This window comes from Cololabis saira, chromosome 16 (genome assembly GCF_033807715.1).
Source record: "Cololabis saira isolate AMF1-May2022 chromosome 16, fColSai1.1, whole genome shotgun sequence".
Taxonomy (NCBI): Eukaryota; Metazoa; Chordata; class Actinopteri; order Beloniformes; family Belonidae; genus Cololabis; species Cololabis saira.
Window position 1 is genome coordinate 3782272 of NC_084602.1, and position 20999 is coordinate 3803270.

General features: G+C 45.2%; 1 protein-coding gene across 1 annotated transcript in view; it reads left to right on the forward strand.

Annotated features, from left to right (window-relative positions):
• Nucleotides 1-20999, forward strand: part of syne2b (spectrin repeat containing, nuclear envelope 2b) — a 258903-nt gene that overhangs the window by 226793 nt on the left and 11111 nt on the right. Inside the window, exons 114-123 of the mRNA XM_061744277.1 lie at nucleotides 3709-3871; nucleotides 11837-12024; nucleotides 12107-12257; nucleotides 13873-14055; nucleotides 15653-15790; nucleotides 15888-16082; nucleotides 16754-17075; nucleotides 18825-18952; nucleotides 19399-19528; nucleotides 19748-19959. Coding sequence (XP_061600261.1) covers nucleotides 3709-3871; nucleotides 11837-12024; nucleotides 12107-12257; nucleotides 13873-14055; nucleotides 15653-15790; nucleotides 15888-16082; nucleotides 16754-17075; nucleotides 18825-18952; nucleotides 19399-19528; nucleotides 19748-19959 — 1810 coding nt within the window. The remainder of the gene's footprint in view (nucleotides 1-3708; nucleotides 3872-11836; nucleotides 12025-12106; nucleotides 12258-13872; nucleotides 14056-15652; nucleotides 15791-15887; nucleotides 16083-16753; nucleotides 17076-18824; nucleotides 18953-19398; nucleotides 19529-19747; nucleotides 19960-20999) is intronic.

Genomic DNA, 20999 nt, shown 5'->3' on the forward strand with positions numbered 1-20999 from the left:
TCCTGGCCAGAGTCCTGCGCTGATGTGTCACATGTTTGGACAGGCTGTGCTGCGGTTCACAAGTGGATCTAATTCAGAGTCAGCCATGAGCGCAGCATCCCTGGGCCTTTGTCTGCGTCTCGCCTCACTACGTCAGACAAGATGACTACTGAGATTTGACTTGAGGGGATTAGATGCGTTGACACTGGCCCGCTGCTCGCCTTTGTCTCCCAAAACAAACCGGTGCTCCGTCACCCGGCCGGGCAGCTGCCGTCTGCTGACACCAGCCTTTGTGCACACGCACTCTCAGCCTTCAACCCTCCTTCTGGTGGAAGTACAATGCACACGAGGCAGATGTTTGTCTTTCCCCTCCACCCTGCTAGGAATGGGCCATATTTTACCGTTCACCATATACCGTCAAAAAGAATTTGTCATCTTGCGATAAAAAAGCGTTAAATTCCCGTTGATGACGTTTTTGTGTAAAGCTGATTTATGGATCTGTGTTAAATCAATGCACAACGTATGTGAAGGAAGGAAGGAAGGAAGGAAGGAAGGAAGGAAGGAAGGAAGGAAGGAAGGAAGGAAGGAAGGAAGGAAGGAAGGAAGGAAGGAAGGAAGGAAGGAAGGAAGGAAGGAAGGAAGGAAGGAAGGAAGGAAGGAAGGAAGGAAGGAAGGAAGGAAGGTGAAAGAAAAAGGTGGAGTTGAATTGGTATATTTTTATCGTTATGGGGATAAATGCCAGAAATGATTATGATAAATGTTTTAGTCCATACCGCCCATCCCTCCACCCTGCCACCTCCTCCTTCACCTCCTCCTCCACCTCCACCCTGCCAACTCCTCCTTCACCTCCTCCTGCCACCTCCTCCTTCACCTCCTCCTCCACCTCCACCCTGCCACCTCTTCCTTCACCTTCTCCTCCACCTCCTCCTTCACCTCCTCCTCCACCTCCTCCTCCACCTCCTCCTTCACCTCCTCCTTCACCTCCTCACACCTGCAAACATCTCTCCTCCTCCTGAGCGTTGGCTTTTTCTTCCTAGAGAGCTACTTTTCTGAACCACTCATTTCAACGGGAGTCTCATCATATTGTTTGGCTGCTCATCACCTGCAAAAAAAGAAAATAGAGTAGAATGATGTGGTGGTTGTTGCAGAGCTGGTTGCCATGGTGATGACTCTTGCGTTACCGCGGAACTCAGCTGCCTGAGCGAGGACCAGAGTCGTCTGAATCCCCGCTTTGTCTTCAGCAGTGAAGTTTAAATTGTGTAATGAGATGAATTAGATATTTGAGCTCTTGTGTTTCAAGGGGAATTTGTGTGTGTGTGATTGTGTGTGTGTGTGCGTGTGTGTGTGTGTGTGTGTGCGTGTGCGTGTGTGTGTGTGTTATTTCGCTACACCTGTCAGAAATGAGACTTAAATGACGATAATTTTGAAGTGTTATAAATCTCTATTCGGTGCCATTCTACTACATATTCTTCCTTTGGGGTGTCAGGGATGAGGGATTGGTTTTGGCCATGATAACTGTTACTTGCTGTCAGGAATAACATCCATTTTTCTTCTGGCAATGAAGAGTTTAAGGTGGAAACCTGCACCGGACATCTGTACTTTACAAACACTGGAAGTCAGACTCTTATGCTTCTCAGGTGTTTTCTGTCTAAAGCCACAATAAACGTTTATGTGACCAATATTTGTCTCAGTTCTGGAAGAAGACCTTAACTCTTCTACCTAACTTTGGTAGACTTAAATTTTTAAACTTTTAAAAATGAATGGTTGTTATATTTCACCTGGAACTGCTTCGCGCCCCTTGTGCGTTGGTGGATACCCCGCGTTTAGCACTTGAATCCTAACGTAGTTCCACTCAACGCCTCCTGAGTCGCCTTCCTTCCCCTAAACTCGCCTCCAGGCACCGTTACAGGCAATAACACGCCGTAAACATGCGTTCTTCATCCTAGGACAATAGTGAGATCTAAAAAAACGCTTCCTGAAGAAGTTGAGCTTCCTCTGCTGACTGTTTAACCCTTTACCCAGTAACAATCTCCTGCAGGCCTGCTGGGTTAGGCTTAGGGTTACCCTAACCCTAACCCTAGCAGGTGGGTACTCCTGAGGCCTGCAGGGTTAGGGTTAGGCTAGGGTTAGGCTAGGGTTAGGTTAGGGTTAGGCTAGGGTTAGGGTTAGGCTAGGGTTAGGGTTAGGCTAGGGTTAGGCTTAGGCTAGGGTTAGGCTAGTGTTAGGGTTAGGGTTACCCTAACCCTACCCAGTTGTTTCTGTGAATTGCAGTGATCCATTTGTCTCTCTTAAGCTTATTTTTCGGCAGTCTCTAAAACGATAACTCAGATTTCCTGCAAAATTTACAGTTGATCCCACAACAGCTCTTTCCCATTTTAGATGTTCTCCAGTTGCTCAAACTGAAAGTTTACGCTGACACTCAGTCTTTCTGCCACTCAGTCTTTCTGACACTCAGTGGGCGTAACCCGCTGTGAAGTCGCATTTGTGACGTCATGCGGATTCCCTCTATTGGTATTGATTATTTCAATCATATCATATCAAGCTACAGGCCGTCGTCTGGGAGCTGGCGCGGGCAGCATAGACTAGGAAAGGGAGGGAGGGAGAGGATGGAGAGAGGAGGGGCGTGCAGGCTGCGGAGGAGGGCGGGGGGGATGGAGGCATGTCCTTGTTTGCGGAGGAGACGCCACCGTGGAGTAGCCTCCTCAGCAGCCTGTGAGTACCTCTTGCCCTGGTCCCTCGTCACGCCTCAGCGCACCTGGACATCTAGGGGGGGGTGCAGATCAGGGGGGTTGTTAGGATAAAGAGTGGATAGAAGGGGAGGGTGACGGGCTTTGTGGGAACACGCACACACGGGGCGTCTCGCCAGACGCCGGTGGGATGTACGTGCGGTCACAGCAGGGACGTGTGAGGGGAACCGCTAGTCTCATTTAACTGTAATCACGAATGATTTACAAACACCCCTCACCTATGGCCACTTTGGAGCAACAGATAAATTCTACATAGAAATAAATCTGTGTGATGGATAGAAATATCTGGTCAGTGGTTGACAATCTAGATATGGATGGAGAACTGTTATCGTATAATAATTCTTGTGCTAAATTTGTTTTTTTTCTGTCACCCTAAACAATTCTGCTGCCTCATTAATGCTATTCCCCCCAGAACTCGTTCAGAACCTGCCTCACATCATCTTTTTGACAGTGGTACTTGGTAGAAACACACGTAGCATTTCAGAGCAGCTAAAATCATGATTTCCACAAGGGTGGAACCTGAGCAATCATCAGCATCATCCGAGACAGACCAAAGCACAGATTCAATTACAAATGCACATTTTCATAGACTTGAATAAGGTGGAGTGGGTCCCTGTCTACAGTCAGACGACTGTAGACCGTCACCTCTTTCCATTATGCATTGTGTTGTGCAGAAGAATGAACTGATGAAGGTCACTGACCTGAAAGTTGAACTGGAATGCAGCTTTTCTGCCAGGGAGAACCCCGAGCTCTCTGGCAGATGTAGGGCATCAACAGTTAAAGAATCAGACTTTTTCTTTGAAAATTGAACAGAAAATGGTACTCAGCTTATTCCTTGGCAAGGTAGACGCCATCCTTTTGTTGTGGAACCAACTGCACCTTCAGCTCCAATGATTCTGGACTGTTGGCCGGTCAAACAGTAGCTGTTGATCCAATCCTAGTCCAAATCCAAGTGACGATTTAAACTCCTTTTTCTTTCCAGGGTGAGAAAGTTAAAGGAGACCCTGGTGACGGTGCAGCAACTTGATAAGAACATGAGCAACCTGCGAACGTGGCTGTCTCGCATCGAAGCAGAGCTAGCCAAGCCGGTGGTCTACAACGTCTGCCATGGCGACGAGATCCAGAGGAAACTGGCTGAGCAGCAGGTGGGCAAAGAGACAGCGGTTTTTGTTTTCCTGAGATGTTTCAGCAGGCCATTGCCTAACTATGTGGTATAAATTGTTCAATTCATTTTTCAATTCAATTTTATTTATATAGCGTCTATTACAACAGAGGTTTTCTCTAGGCGCTTTCTTTTAGAAATTTTTATTGGTTTTACATTAAGCAATATACATATGTTTACAGCGTTACAGGTTATAGAGAATACAAGCATAGTATGGCTGTGATATTCAAATACTTACAAGTATACAAGATCCCTCACCCAGCTATCCCTCCCCCACCCCAACACTCCCAACAATCCCCATTGTCCCTTTGAGTCCAGATGTACATAAAAATTATTGTGATTGAGGTTTTTGTATAAGCCAGGAAGCAGCGATGAACAGGCCCTCGGGCATGCAATTTGCACCAATTAAGGTCTATGACTCAAAACTAAGTCCGATGACACCAACCACGACTCTCTATGTCAAACCATTCAAAAGTTATGGCAGAAAATAGGAACTATGAAATATCGACCAATCAGAAGAAGGGGCGGGGCTTATTTGCAACAATGAAGGTCAAGTACTCAAAACCGAGTTCGATGACACCACCCACATGACTTTATCACAACCAAAAAAGTTATGGCAGAGAAACGTTTTTTAGGGGGCGCTGTTGAGCCGTTAGGCCACGCCCATTAATGGAAACCATTAAATATCAAATTTATCACCAGGCCTGGCTTGCGTGCAAAATTTGGTGACTTTTGGGGAACTATCAAATATGGAACAATCAGATGAAGTGGGGGGGGCGCGCTACTATCACTAACTAGAGGTTTACTAACACTAACTAGAGGTTTGCTAACTCTAACTAGAGATTTACTAAACACTAACTAGAGGTTTACTAACACTAACTAGAGGTTTACTAACACTAACTAGAGGTTTACTAACACCAACTAGAGGTTTACTAAACAGAAAGGTTTTCAGTTTGGTTTTAAAGGTGGATGTGGTAATCATCCTGTTGCTGCTTCCACCTGCCTGCTGTGTGCTGCTGACATCCCCGACCCCCCAGTCTGGCCTTCGGCAGGAGGGTCCCCCCTTATGATCCAGGTCCTGCTCAAGGTTTCTTCCCTCCTAAAGGGGAGTTTTTCTTGCCACTGTTTGGCTTAAGGTTTTTCTCCCACTAGGGGAGTTTTTACCTGCCATTGATATGTAATAATTGCTCGGGGGTTTATGTTTATGTTTATGTTCATGTTCTGGATCTCTGGAAAGCGTCTAGAGATAACATATGTTGTATTAGACACTATATAAATAAAATTGAATTGAATTGAATTTTAAACCTCCTTAACCCAGATTGGAAGTTGGTTCCATAGTAATGGTGCCTGATAGCAGGACGCCTGCACAAAGAAGTGACATACAATTACTGCCTACTCTCGTTTTGTCATGTGACTGTGGATAACATATAGCACAATAAACAGGTGAGTTTCAAACAAAAAGGCAGACATTCAAACATCAAAAGTGACTATACATGCCAACATGAAAATGATTGATTCGTCCCAAGATACAATCTGGGTATGGCTCATTCATTACAGTCCATAGCATCCACATCCACAGTAGTTTGGCTTAAATACTGTTGTTTTTTTGGGTTTTTTTTTTTTTTTTTTATGGCGGTACTGTAGAATCTACCATAAAGGGAGACGCCATATCTGGGTTAAGCCCCTTTTTCATGCAGCCTCCCCGTCATGGTCCAAAAGCATAGAGCAAGAGTAGTGAGTAAAGAGTGGCACTAAGTCCCAGCACGGCCTAACGGCAATTTGTGAAGGAGGTAGCTGCCATGCTGAGCTGAGAGGCGGTAAATGTAAGCTAGGACTCATACAGTGGTCCAGAGAGAGGAAATGGACTTGAGGATGTCGCTCGGCTTCTTGTCGGCCCTGCTGCTGCGTTATTTCTTTCAGTGTTAGCGGTCTGAGCCAAAGTAAAGAGGTTGAAAAGAAAAATATTCCAAAACAGGATGAAGGGATATTTTATATTTTAGGCCTTTGGACAGAAATGGACACAGCCAACTATGGATACACCCCATAGTTGTTGAAATGCTGCTTTAAATCTTTGAATTAACAGCTCCTTTATAGGAGTGTGGTCATTTGTAGTTGACTGTAGAAAAACACTTAACTTTGAGGAATAATCCGTACAATTATTCTCAAAATGACAAAGACAGACAGATTACTTCTTCTGTCTGTCCACAAAGAAGGATCTGAAGGTACTTCTCCTTTGACAGTCCATAATAATATTAAACAATTCAAAGAATTTAGGGGAATTCTGATAGATGAAGTAGCTTAAGCTGGACACAAGTGATTTCCCATCCCTCAGATGGCACTGCTTCAACAACTGTCATTCATCTGGCAAGGGATTACTTTATACCAGGGGTCGGCAACCTAAAATGTTGAAAGAGCCATATTGGGCCAAAAACACAAAAAACAAATATGTCTGGAGCCGCAAAAAATGAAGTCTTTTATAAGCCTTAGAATGAAGACAACACATGCTGTAAGTTATAACTGGGTACTCGGCTGCAAATGTAGCATGCTAATGTCTTTCCACGTTACTCTTTTTGTTACGCAAATCTATGGAAGAGTATCAGGACCAGGCAGGAGAAAAATAAAAATAATACTTTAGAGGAGGAAGATTTTTTTTTCATTATGCACTTCGAGAAAAAAGTTGAAATGTTGAGAAAAAAGTCAAAATGTTGACAAAAAAGTTGAAATGTTGACAAAGAAGTCAAAATGTTGAGAAAAAGTCGAAATATCGAGAAAAAAAATCGAAATCTCGAGAAAAAAGTCGAAATGTTGAGACAAAAGTTAAAATTTTGAGAAAAAAGTTGAAATGTCGAGATTAAAAAGGAAAGGAAAAAGGAAGAAAAAAAGGAATAAAAGAAACAAAGAGAAAAAAAGAGAAAAAAAAAAGAAAAAAAAAGGTCAAACATTTTTGAAAAAGCTCCAGGAGCCACTAGGGCGGCGCTAAAGAGCCGCATGCGGCTCTAGAGCCGCGGGTTGCCGACCCCTGCTTTAGGGGCTAATCGGTGCTTCATTCTAGATTTCTCGCTCTCTCTTTCTCCCTCCCTCATGCAGACAGCCCCCTAAACCCAGTGGATCTATTGCTGATGACAACACTTCCTAAATACCAACACTTGTAAGTGTTGAGATGGCAACACTGGCAACCAGCTACTAGCCTTATTAGAAAATGGTAAAAGCTGCCCCAGCCCTTTTTGACATGCTACAGTTCTGACAAACAACTAAAAAGTAACATACAAAATGAAGTTTACATATGCCATCAACCTGCCAGGGACTGCAGATGTAAATTAGCCTGTATGGCTAAATCTGGCACATTTACATGATGGACTCAAGTGCTCATGTCAATCAATGTGCTTGTCCCTTTTAAATAAATAAATAAAGTAAATAAATAAATAAGTTCACAAGAAAAATGGGAACATTGAATATTGTCGGTTCTTGCTGCCTGTAAAGAGATAAAAGAGCGAATCTAAGAATCGCCGCACTTTGCTTCCTGGAGATAAATGGAGATGGATGACAGGAAAAGAAGACGAATAATGAATCTGAATTGGCGAGAGTGAGGAAGATGTGAAAAAGCCAGGACGCTTGAAAGAGTCAGGATTTGGCCTGTTCCAAAGAAAAGACGCCAGGACTCTTCCATTAGTGGATGAGGGATGGCTGAAAGGACTGTATCGATAGGCTCTTAAAGCCTTCATCTGCTACCATGGCAACTCATAAAGTGGCAGCTTTGCAGAAGAAAGGTCCTGAACATGGAGCCGCACACACACCCATGCGCACACACCCTATCCCTTCCAGGGGAGCACCGAGGCTTTCCCAGGCCGGCTCAGAGATGTAATCCCTCCAGCACGTCCCGGGTCTTTGATGGGGCCTCACTCGGTTAAACATGCTCGGAGTACCGTATAAGGCGCACCTAAAAGCCTTAAATTTTTTTTAAAAGCTGACCATGCGCCTTATAATCCGGTGCACCTTATATATGGATCAATATTGAGAAAAGGCTCTGTGTGTATTGTTGAAATGTCTTGCAACATTTGACAGTTTATTGTTAGACAGTTTTTCTCCACAAATTAGGCCTACTGGTAGGCCACTCTCATCAGAGGTAAACGCAAATGAATCTGCCCAGGAATCATTGAATGTTCCATTTTCTTCAGATATTTTTCTTTTCTTACATTTCTCCATACTTGGCCTTGCTGGGGTTGAAAGTCGCGATGAATGGATGGCGTTTTGGCGGGAATACCGGCTTTCATGAGTATGACGTTTATTTTGAGCGACGGAAAACAATAAAATATATTTATTCTAATATGTCAAGATCACAATAATCTTCCAATTTAGAACTAAAATATTAAAGAACTAACACAAATAAAATACACTTTTTATTTTTTTTAATTTTCCCAAGCCACTCGGAGCCACAGTATAAGGATGAAAGAGCTGCATGCGGCTCCGGAGCCGCGGGTTGCCGACCCCTGGTCTAATGGATGCAGAACGTAACCCCAGCCTCTACTGTAGCGCCTTATAATGCGGTGCGACTTATAGTGCGGAAAATACGGTATCCCCCGAGGAAGGTGTCCAGGCAGGCATCTTCGGCAGGGGCCCAAATCCCCTTGTGACAGTCTTGTGACTTCCTGTTTTATTTTGAAGCCCGCGTCTTTGTGTTTGAGTTCTTGTTTGACTTTCCTGTTTCCCATCTGCCCTGATAGTCTGCACCTGTGTCTCGTTAACCCTTGTGTATATCTGCTCTTGTCTTTCCCTGCTCCCTGCTGGTCCGTTCTGTCAGGGGATGGTGGGAGTAGGACCCAGATGCAGGAGACCAGAAGGCAGGAGTTCCCAAAAAACAGTGATTTATTGGTCCAACCAAAAGCGCAACAGGATACAAAAAAAACAGTGCTTAAAACAAGAGTCAAAAGCTACAAAAACCAGGGCGGAAAACACGGAGGAACAAACAGAACGCAGGGCTCCAGACTGCGACCAAATGCTCGCATTTTGCGACCAAAATTTGAGTATGTGCGACTGAATTTCATGTCCACTCGCACACGTGCGACCAGTAAATTTGCCAGCGTTACACCAACGCCGTAGGCTCTGCGTTGGTGTAACGCGGAACCATAAATCAGCCGTTAGACTATCCAATTAAATCATGTTGGACATTAAACTGACGCTGTTGTAAACCAATAAAGCTGCCAGAGCCTTGGTATTATCCAATCAGAAACAGAGGAGGGCGGGTTCGTCCCCGTCCCTCAGGGAAGACGACTTGTCAGAGACTGGGGGACCAGCAGTCACGTCATTTAATTCACACATGCGTGTGGTGTGAAACTATCAAACAATGAACACGGCGTCAAAGAGCAGCGGTAGCGTTAACAAAGCGCTGGTTTTTAAAACTTGAACTAAATTAAGTTTTCTTTTGAAAAAATGCTGAAAAAAGAGCCGGGGAACCTGCGCTTCTTTCCCCCGCCCGCCCCCGCTGCCCTCGTGAAGAAAACAAACGTCGAAGCGGCCGCCTGAGAAACCAGCGCAGAAAATACAGAACCACAGTTTACTCCGTACAGACGGCGGGCTGAGCAGGACTGTTAATGCTGGAAATTACTTGCTGTTTGAGACTGTGTTTATGCTGCCATGTGCGTCAATCTCCGCTCACACAGACAACCAGCTGCGTTTAAGAAACAGACCCCGCTCTCGCGCTCCACGTGAGGAGAGCGCGTCGTACTGTAATACAAAATTATGATTATTACACCTACAGACGTCGCCGTTAAAGTAAATGATCTTTTTTCGCATGTATCTTTTCGTGTCCTGTCAACTGTGTGCGGGCAAAACTTGCAGATCATTGAATCGCCAGGCACGTTACACACAGACAAGGACACACCCATACACACTCATATACACTCATACACACTCATACACACCTCCACCCGTGCACAACCAGTGTTCAGTGTTTTGGATATTTCAGCTTAAATTTAAAAATGTTATATAAGTTCAATGAAGTTCATAGCTTGTTTGGTTTTTTCTGTTATTGGACACACAGTTTGTCATGACATACCTGAAAAATCCCTGATGCTTCATGGCAAGCTGTGTGTCTGGTGACAGAATAAATTAGACAAGCTAAAATTATTTGTTTACTGCATGAGCTGTTGATATTTCCTTCTTTTTGCACTTTAAATGGATATTGAAAGACCCATTTGAGTTATTTATTTTTTAGTTATTTCACAATAATTATTGTGAAATTATTATTTCACTAGTTATTTTACAGTCGTATAATTCAGGCAACAGCTCAAAAAAACATTTTTAATAACACTAACCCACATTAATATCGGATCGAATCAAATGGTGATAAAAAACAGAAAACAGAAGGGCTAATACAGCATTTAACTTTTTTACTTGAAACCTTTGGGAAACGACCGCACGGCAAAAAAGGGGCCATCCAGTGTGGTGCAGCGCATAGATGGAGGGGGAATATGAACTGGCCTGAAAAAATGTTTTCAGTCAAAAATATTTTTTTTGCTTTAATCCCTGAATTCATTAATCTATTATGAAATATGTATTACTAATACACTGAAATGTAGTAGAAATGTAAAAATTTGGTTAGCGTGTCGATAAACGATGTACGCTCCTAAAATTTCTGATTGTGCCCCTAAAAATTTTCAGTTAGGGGCTACTGTGCTCCTAGTGAAAAAAGTTAGTCTGGAGCCCTGGAACGGACCAGCAGGGAGCAAGGGAAAGACAAGACCAGGTATACACAAGGGTTAACGAGACACAGGTGCAGACGATCAGGGCTGATGGGAAACAGGAACGTCAAAGCAGAACTTAAACACAAAGACACTGGCTTCAAAATAAAAGAGGAAGTCACAAAACCGTGACATCCCTCAGCTGTTCCTCTACCCCGAGTCCCTCCTGAATGACTTAACCTCTCACCCCATCTCTAAGGGGAGTCCGGCCGTCCAGCAGATGAGTCATGTCAGCCGCTTGTCGCTGCAACCGTCTTCTTTAGGGAACTCCCCAAAATTGGTGAACGTAGGTGAGAGTGGGAACATAGATGGACGGGTAAACAGAGAGCCTTGCCTTTTGTCTCAACTCTCTCTTTACCACATCTTCTCCACTTAAGGCATTGGCTGAGTTTGTCCATGTCGAATCCATGTGATGTGATCTGCAACAACCTAAGCAAACTGAACCCATGACATCAACGGTCTTCGCGTGGTTTGTTCGGCTAAATCAGGGGTTGGCAACCCACAATGTTGAAAGAGCCATATTGGACCAAAAACACAAAAAACAAATATGTTTGGAGCTGCAAAAAATTCAAAGTCTTGTATAAGCCTTAGAATGAAGACAACACATGCTGCATGTATCTATGTTAGTTATTCATTATGAACTTCGAGAAAAAAGTCAAAATGTCGAGAAAAAAGTTGAAATGTCAAGAAAAATGTTGAAATTTTGAGAAAAAAGTTGAAATGTCGAGATTATTGTTGAAGTACAATCTCGAGAAAATAGTCGAAATGTCGAGAAAAAAGTCACAATTTCGTGAAAAAAGTCAAAATGTTGAGAAAATACTCAAAATGTCGAGATAAATGTTGAAGTACAATCTCGAGAAAATAGTCGAAATGTTGAGAAAAAAGTCAAAATTTCGAGAAAAAAGGCAAAATGTCGAGATTAATGTTGAAGTACAATCTTGAAAAAAAAGTCGAGAAAAAAGTTGAAATGTCGAGAAAAAAGTCAAAATGTCGAGAAAAAAGTCCAAATTTTGAGAAATAAGTCGAAATGTTGAGATTAAAAAGAAAGGCAAAAGGAAGAAAAAAAGAGGAAAAAACAGGGAAAAAAAAAGAAGAAAAGAGAAAAAAAAATTTTGAAAAAGCTCCAGGGAGCCACTAGGTTACCGATCCCTGGGATAAAACAATACAACCCGTTGACGAGTGTATGTGCGTGTGCTCTGTTTGCCCTGCAGGGGCTGCAGCGGGACATCGAGCAGCACACCGACAGCGTGGCGTCGGTGCTGACGCTGTGCGACGTCCTGCTCCACGACGCCGATGCTTGTGGCAGCGACTCCGAAAACGACTCCATCCAGCAGACCACGCGCAGCTTGGACCGCCGGTGGAGGAACATCTGCGCCATGTCCATGGAGAGGAGGACCAGGTGGGCGGGCGCACACGGTAAAAACGCCTCGGATGCTGCTTTTAACGGTCAAAAGGGTAACTGCAGTCGCTGTCGTTTGCAGGATTGAGGAGACCTGGCGTCTGTGGTGTAAATTCCTGGACGACTATTCACGCTTTGAAGACTGGCTGAAGGCGGCGGAGCTCACCGCAGCCAACCCCGAGTCTGCCAACGTGCTCTACACCAGCGCCAAGGAAGAGCTGAAGAGGTTTGAGGTCAGCCAACTGTCTTCATCTCACTTTCTCTCCCCGCTGTTGTAGACGGTTAACGTTCCTGCATCTAAGCTCTAGTCAAAGTAGAGGGGGGTCACAGGGTTCCAGGGGCCTGCTGGAGGGCAGGGGTCCACTCTGGGCAGGTCACCAGTCCATCGCCGGCCCACATGTCACTCTCAGAGGCCTGTTTTTTTTTTTTTTTTTTTTTTCATTTTATTTATTTATTAAAGCAGCACTATGTAACTTTTCCAGCTTAATCTAATATTTCATCATCATCATTGTGATGGTACATCAACTTCCAACAGGTTTAATTAGACCCTCCAGAAAAACGCGGTGCAAAAATCCTTGATTCCGCGGGCTAAAATCCTTGATTTTGCGGGCTAAAATCATTGATAATGCGATTAAATGTGCGGGTTTTTTATGTGCTTTTATGCGGTGAAATTGCGGAATATGCTGTAAGTTGCGGAATATGCGGAAAGTTGCAAAATATGCGAAATATGCAGGAAGTTGCGGATTCGGCACTGAGCTCTTCCCTCTTAAATTCAGTGGGTGGAGAGGAGAGACGCGACCGGCCCGGGGGCCGGTCGCGTCTCTCCTCTCCACCTGCGGCTCGGTGCTCGGTGATTGCCGGGCGCACCGGCGCGACGAGGGGGACGAGACAGAGCTCCGTCACCCCACGCGTCCGCCGCCACTATCCCCCAAGTGGATGGGAGCGTCCGCCCGCCGCCGCCGCCGGCCCTCGCAGGCGCAGTGGTGCGCGGTCAGCGCGGATCCTGAGTCCACCGGCAGCCGCGCCCACCGCGCAAGCGGGGGGACTCTCTTTTTCCTCTCACCCTCGCGGGTGAGAGCTGCTGTTTGGGGGGTGGCGGTTTCTGCGAGGGGTGTGGAGGTCCCCCCGGGCGGGTCCCGCACGTCGCGACCGGGCGTCCCGACATGTCACTCACAACACTCCCCCCTTTTTCCAAACTTTATGCGAAAATGCGGCGATGATGCGGTGAAATCAAGCGAGCCCCGCATAATTCGCATATTCAGCGCGGACATATGCAATATTAACCCCAGTAAAAGTGATTTTTCTGCACCAGACATTGAAATCCACGGAAGGTCTGTAAATCCACGGACAGCCGTGAAATCCGCGAAAAATTCCGCGATCACGGAATCGCGGATTCCTGGAGGGTCTATTTAATGAACCTCGGTCATGGTCTGAGGGGTCTGTATCTCCTTCACTGGCACTATGTAACTTTGAGGAGCATGGTAGGAACCCTGCCACACTAAAAAACTACACATTTTTACGGCTTTGACTGCTTTAGGGCATACGTCACTTCCCCCTCCTTCCCCATTCGTAGTCCAGACCAAAGCACTATATATCACTATATTGAATAGTTAAAGTAGGGGTGTTTGGTTATGTGTGTTTTATAAGTAAGCTTAATGAAACTGTTGTTATATGTAAGAATGTATGTAGATTCAGGGGTATTTAATTTTTTAATTTTTTTTTTATTTATTTATTTTTTATTAAATTATTTTTTTTAATTATTCTTTTATATTTTATTTTTATTTTTTTATATATATTATATATGTTCGAAATAAACTCTTCAAATCAAAGCTGGTTTTGTGCTCTCAGGCGTTCCAGCGGCAGGTTCATGAACGCCTGACTCAGCTGGAGCTGGTCAACAAACAGTACCGCCGCCTGGCTCGAGAGAACCGCACCGACGCCGCCAGCAGACTCAAAGACACGGTGCGCGATGGGAACCAGCGGTGGGACGGCCTGCAGAGGAGAGTGGCAGCTATACTTCGCAGACTTAAGGTGAGGCACATGCTCAGATGTCCCAGATGTTTCAGATGTTTCCTGAAGTTCAGGGAACTGAATAGCGAGAGCAACACCGACAGCTGGCCTCTGCAGGTTCTCCCTGGTTTTAGCTCCACCCTGAATTGTAGGGATTAAGGTCAGATGGGAAGAACGTGCACGGCGTCACGTTTACAGAAAGCCCGTTTCATTGTGGCACGTGACATGGCGCAGATGGATGATGGTCACATTGCTTCATAGAGATTGTGTTATAAGACCTCCACTGAGCAGAGCTGGTTGACCCGTGCACCGACGACGTATGTGCGTGTCATCAGCTGAATGCTTACTGAACATCACCTTTGGATGTTAACCGTAATAATAGTTCATCCTTTTCATTCGTTTGTGGCTTTTATTTGACTTTTTTTCACACAGTTATATCATTTTTGTGAATATTTTCCTGACACGTGCACATCACCACAGCAACATCAGTCCACGGAGGTCGGGAAAGACAAGACACTCAACTATGTTAAGCCTGTTTTCTGTCTTCTTGCCAGTGAATTGTCAGCAGAAACGGGCATCAGTCCACATTAATATGTAAAGCTGCCATTTAAATTTGTAAACACATTGTTGCAGCCTGATGAGGGTAGAACCGGCTGAGATGATTTCATGATTTGGACCTCTGGGTTGTTCGTAACCTTACCTAAAGTGCCTAGCCTACATCACGCCTCATGTGTGCCTTTACAATGGGGTAAACCACAGCGTAGAGACAGAGCAGGGACCCGGGTTAGGTTTGGGGTTAGGGTTAGGGTTATGTTAAAGGGTTAGGGGTTGGGGTTAGGGTTATGTTAAAGGGTTAGGGGTTGGGGTTAGGGTTAGGGTTAGTGTTGAGGTTTGGGTTATGGGTTGGGGTTAGGGCTTAGGGGTTGGGATTAGGGCTATGTTAAGGGGTTAGGGGTTGGGGTTAGGGTTAGTATTGGGGTTTTGGTTATGTTCAGGGGTTAGGGGTTGGGTTAGGGCTTAGGGGTTGGGGTTAGGGTTATGTTAAGGGGTTAGGGGTTAGGGTTAGGGTTAGTGTTGGGGTTTGGTTAACATAACCCAAACCTCAACACTAACCCCAACCCCTAACCCCTAATCCCTTAACATAACCTAAACCTCAACACTAACCCTAACCCCTTTAAATAACCCAAACCTCAACACTAACCCTAACCCCAACCCCTAACCCCTTAACATAGCCCTAACCCCAACCCCTAACCCCTTAACATAACCCAAACCTCAACACTAACCCCAACCCCTAACCCCTTAACATAACCTAAACCTCAACACTAACCCTAGGTCAGGGTTAACCTATGTTCACACCGACATGAGCGACATTGAGGTAACTTAACCCAGAGAATGAGGGTTAACTCGGGCCCCTCTCACTAGAGAGTAGAGTCTGACACCACGGTCACCTTGTGGACATAACCTGATCAATATCTTGATCAATAACGAGGAGTTTTTCTCTGTCTCATACTTCATGAAGTCGAAACTGTGTTCATTTAAAGGGGACCTATTATGGCATCTAATGTCTATTTTAAACAGGCCTTGAATGTCTTAAAAACAAGCTTTTGTCCTCTTCTAGCACTTTACCTCCCAAAGGGAGGAGTTTGAAGGAACCCGCGAGGGGATCCTGGTGTGGCTCACGGAGATGGACCTGCAGCTCACTAACGTGGAGCACTTCTCCGAGAGCGACTTTGAAGATAAGATGCGACAGCTAAATGTAAGACTCTCCTCATCAGCAGACGTTGTTGTGAGTAATCCTGATGTCAAGGTTTCCGTTGACCTGTTGCTCCCCTTCCAAACACTTCCCTGTGCAGGGCTTCCAGCAGGAGATCACCCTGAACACCAACAAGATAGACTCCCTGATCGTGTTTGGGGAGAACCTGATCCAGAAGAGTTCTCCTCTGGACGCCGTGCTCATGGAGGACGAGCTGGAGGAGCTGCACTCCTACTGCCAGGAAGTGTTCGGCCGCGTGGCGCGCTTCCATCACCGTCTCGTCAACAGGCGGCCGGTGAGTCGGCTGGAGAGCAGAGCTCAAAATAATCCTAATAATCTGTCGATTTCTTTTAAAGAACCATAACAATAACCACGCTGCATCTCGTAGTAGGAGATGCGGTCCAAGACGTGTTTAAAAACACGTCTTAGGGTGCTTTCAGACCTGTGGCCCGTTGTTCTGATTCAGGGGCTAAATTGATACAGTTGTTTCGTTTATCGTTTGTGGCATTTGTGTTCACAAGGCAACCGTCTGTAGCGGTTCAAAGCTGTTAACAAATGCCATGAGAACCAACTGTTCTCTGATTGGTCAGAAATGAACGCGGAAGGAGTTTCCTCTTCCGTACCCCGGGAAAAACAACCACTATAGAGCGTCGTAAGCGAGTGTGGCTAGTTAGTTTCTGTGTGTTTCTGTGTGCTGTGTGGATTCTGTTCTCAGTGCAAACGAACCGCGCCAGGTCTGGAATGGAAGTGAGCCGAGAACCTAACCCTAACCTCTCCTAGGAGATCTCAGCTCGCTTGTTTTGTCCCGAAACTGAGCGTGATTGCTGTGTTCACATGTACCAAACCAACCGATCTTTAGGGGGAAACACTCCCTGTTTGGGAACAACTGCTCCAAACGGGACAGGTGTGAAAGCACCCTAAGAATACATTTCTATTGTCAGTATATTTAAATCTGACCATCTTCAGATTCTGGACGAAGAGAGGGACCTGTCGGACCGGGACACGGACCGGGACACGGACCTGGACGATTCCCCCGAGGCGACCAGCAGGACTTCCTGGACAGAAGCCGGGAGAAGGGAGGAGGAGGACGACGGCCGAGCGGCGGGGGAAGTCCCCGCCGGACGGCAGGCCATGTGCCACCTCCTGGTGCCGGCTCCGGAGCGCTCGGGAAGAGAGACCCCCGTCAGCGTGGACTCCATCCCCCTGGAGTGGGACCACACCGTGGACGTGGGAGGATCGTCGTCCCACGAGGACGATGAAGACGCCCCCTTCTTCAGCGCTCTGTCTGGTAGATACCACAGCATACTGTTTGACACTTCATGTCTGATTTTGCAGTGTTGACGGTCACGTGGGGTTATTTGAGGCAGAATGGCATCTATCAGTCATCACAGCTGGTGGGCTCTGACCAGTACTCGAGTTGTAAAAGAAAATCAGGGGGGATGGTGGATTTTATCATATGGGGACGGATAATTTGTGCTAATTACTAATAATATAATATATAACAAATAATAGCAGTGACCAAAACAGCTGCAGAAATACTGCAGGAATGACATAGCAGCAGTTAAATGCAGCCTTCTGTAAGCTTTAAATATCCACTGGGCTTACATCAAATATGCCCAAATGGACATTAATATTTGGTACAGTTACCAAGAACCAGTGGTCCATGGACATTAATATTTGGTACAGTTACCAAGAACCAGTGGTCCATGGACATTAATATTTGGTACAGTTACCAAGAACCAGTGGTCCATGGACATTAATATTTGGTACAGTTACCCCAAGAACCAGTGGTCCATGGACATTAATATTTGGACACCAATCCAGTTTCCTGATATTTATATGTACTTAATTTCTACACCGGGGAAATACACGAAGCAAAGCTTGAAGGCTTACAAAAGTCTTGACGCTTGGTCCGACTTCAAGGCAGGATTTGTTGTAGAAATTAAAGTGATGAGGACACCGAACTTTATGATTTGACCGTTTAACGTTGGCTACCCAAAAATCCAACATTACCTGATACAAAATGGGAACCACAAATCCACGTTTCGCAGTCTGTCCGCAGTCTGTAAAACGATAACTCTGATTTCTTGCTAAATCTATGAGTACAGTCGATCCCACAACAGCTCTTTCCCATTTTAGATGCTTTCAAGTTGCTCAAACTGAAAGTTTACGCTGCCACTCAGTCTTTCTGCCACTCAGTCTTTCTGACACTCAGTCTTTCTGACACTCAGTGGGCGTAACCCGCTGTAAAGTCGCATCTGTGACGTCATGCATTCCCTCTATACCTAACAACCGGTCGTACGGCAGCAGCTTGGTGAACATCCATCCCTCCTCGGATCTCTGGTCCAGCCAGGGCGCTGGTGACATCATAGTTAGTGCAGGTTATGTTTTTGTGCTTGACTTTAAGCCCATTGAACCTGGTTTATTACAGAATCAACACAGTGATGGGTTAAGGCCGTTCTAAAGACCTATTAAAGGGTCCAGCCTCTTACGGGCAAGATAAAGGCCACAAGTGTACGGTGACACTTATTACCCCTCGGCTCTTTTCTGGGCATTCCTACAATTTTGACAATTTTTTTTTTCCTGTAATGGCTTTATGACTGTTCCAGAGTGTCCCCACCCCCCCCTTGCAGGAAGCTGCAGCCACACAGAGTTAACCTCCACTGCTCTTTACAGGCATGAAGGTGACAGGGAGTTCAGACACATCGTTAAAGTGACACTGCCATCCCGCCTCCTAGCAACCCGGGCAATTTCAGCCCAAGTTTATCCCCAAACTCCATCTAATTCAGCCATCTGTCTCGTCTTCCTCCTCGGCCCTCGTTTTTCTACCCTCAGCCATGTGCTGCCGCAAGATGGGACTTTAAAAATGATCACATTGATTTTCATTCTTCAGTCGGGGAGTTGTTTATACTCTTTCTATTCTTGCACGTTACCGTGAGATGTTTTATTTTATGCATGTTTTTTTGTGAAGAAGCAAACAACATTTTTAACAACATCACTCAGTTTTTACTTTTCACGTATTGACTCTTTTCTGCAGTGAGGTCGGTGAACGAGCCACCGAGCTGGCACCAGGACGGAACTCCGGAGAAGAAGAGGGAAGTCCTGCAAGACCTGAGCTCGTCTCTGAAACACGGCGGGACTCCCGCCTTCCGCCCGCAGGGCTACGTACGAGCACGCCTGCACAATTAACAATTAACCTGCACAATTCACTCCAGTCTGGGCGGAAGAGTGTTAGGGCCATGCAGGAGAAAACCTATTTGAGAGGGGAAGAGTTTTTTTTGTTGTGCACTTCGAGAAAAAAGTCGAAATGTTGAGAATAATGTTGAGAATAATGTTGAAGTACAATTTCGAGAAAAAAGTCGAAATGTCGAGAAAAAAGTCAAAATTTTGTGAATAAAGTTGAAATGTTGAGAAAAAAGGCGACATTTCGACTTTTTTCTCGAAATTGTATTTCAACATTAATCTCGACATTTCGACTTTTTTCTCAAAGTGCACAATAAAAAAAAAACTTCCCCTCTCAAATATTGTTTCTCCTGCATGGCCCTAACACTCCTCCGTGAGTCTGTGCCCACTCCCAGAGGCCTAGGTGCTGACTGTGTGCGTGTTTCCAGGTGAAGCTGATGTCAGAGTGCAGCAGCAGCATCAGCAGCGTGGAGAGGGTTAAACTGATCCTCAACGATGACGAGGATCTGGAAGACGTAGGCCTGAGCGGCCGCGCTGGCGGCCGGCAGACCGGCACAGGTACGCTCTGCCACTCCTACGTTAGTGCTGGATGATGGGGGGGGGGGGGGTTATGTGCATGTCTCTCCAGTAGAGAGACATGCACTCCAATCAAGGTTATAAATGACAGTAGCATCATTTGTCATGATGTAAGTAGTTTACAATTGTAGAACGGACCTGGATCCCTCAGCATGTAGAGGTGCAGCAGACTAACAGGACTGCTGCTTCCTGTCCCCCCAGGTGTGATCGAGCGCTGGGAGCTCCTGCAAGCACAAAGCTTCCCAGACCAGGCCGTCGTCCAGAAGGACCTGGAGCAGTGGCAGAAGCTCAACTCTGACCTCTGTGATGTCACTTCCTGGCTGGCCCGGGTGCTGCCGGAGCTGGACCGGCTGCAGCGCATCGCCCCGTCCACCAGCATCCGCGACATCGAGCTCAACATCCACAAACTTAAGGTATCATCCAGAACCTTCCTGGAAAAGATATCTGAACATGGAGATATGTACATTTATTAATATATGTAGATATATGTATATTATGGATATATATAGATATATGTAGGTATGTACATAGATATATTGAGTTATATTACACGTACAGTATTTGTGTATCTATACCTCTATTAATATAAACTGATTTATAGTTATATGTAGATATGTCGATATAAAGATTTATGGTAATTTTTATGTATATAATTGGATGTATATGAACCAGTGAATATATAGCATATCTAGTCTTAAATAGTTATTCAAGTATATTGTCATACCATTGCTGTCTATTGTTCTATTATATTGTAGTATTATAGTAAAGTAATGATAATGTAATACTATGCATTATAATTACTTCTATTAGTACATACATACATAGTAGCACAACTTAATGCTGGGCGTTTGTTTTGTTTTCTTTTGTTTGCCTTGATTTGCTTTGATTTTGACTATTTTTATATATGTTACGGTTAATGTAGAAAAACGGCTATTTTGCAAAATAGCCGGCTAATGTGCAAAATAACCTTCAGGGAGGCTTATGTAGAAAAACGGCTATTTTGCAAAGTACATACATTTTTAAGCTCATGGTGCGCATGGTGACATCACATTCTTAATCATCTCTCCAGTCTCGATGCTCCGGTCAGCTTGAGCACATGACCGTGGCATCCAAGTCCAAATCCCATGCAGTATATTCCTAAATTGAGTATTCCAAAACGAATAATGCAAACTACAGATCACGTCATTGGCACCCCAGAATAGAGCGTTGCCACCGAAGTGGTAAAGCGCAGTGGAGTGTGCTCACCTCTACCAGCCTTATAGGTCTGGGAAATGTACTCGCAAATATCCAGTGTGACAGTCTTTGTGAGGAAAGATCTATTCCCACCTTCTCTTTGCACCTCCAAAACAGACAAACAGTTGTTGCGTCTCTCTCATGGAAGGTGCGCTCCTAAACCCGAATCGCACAAACCCGAAGCGCGCGTATGATGAGATGAGGTCTCTCCTCCTCCTCC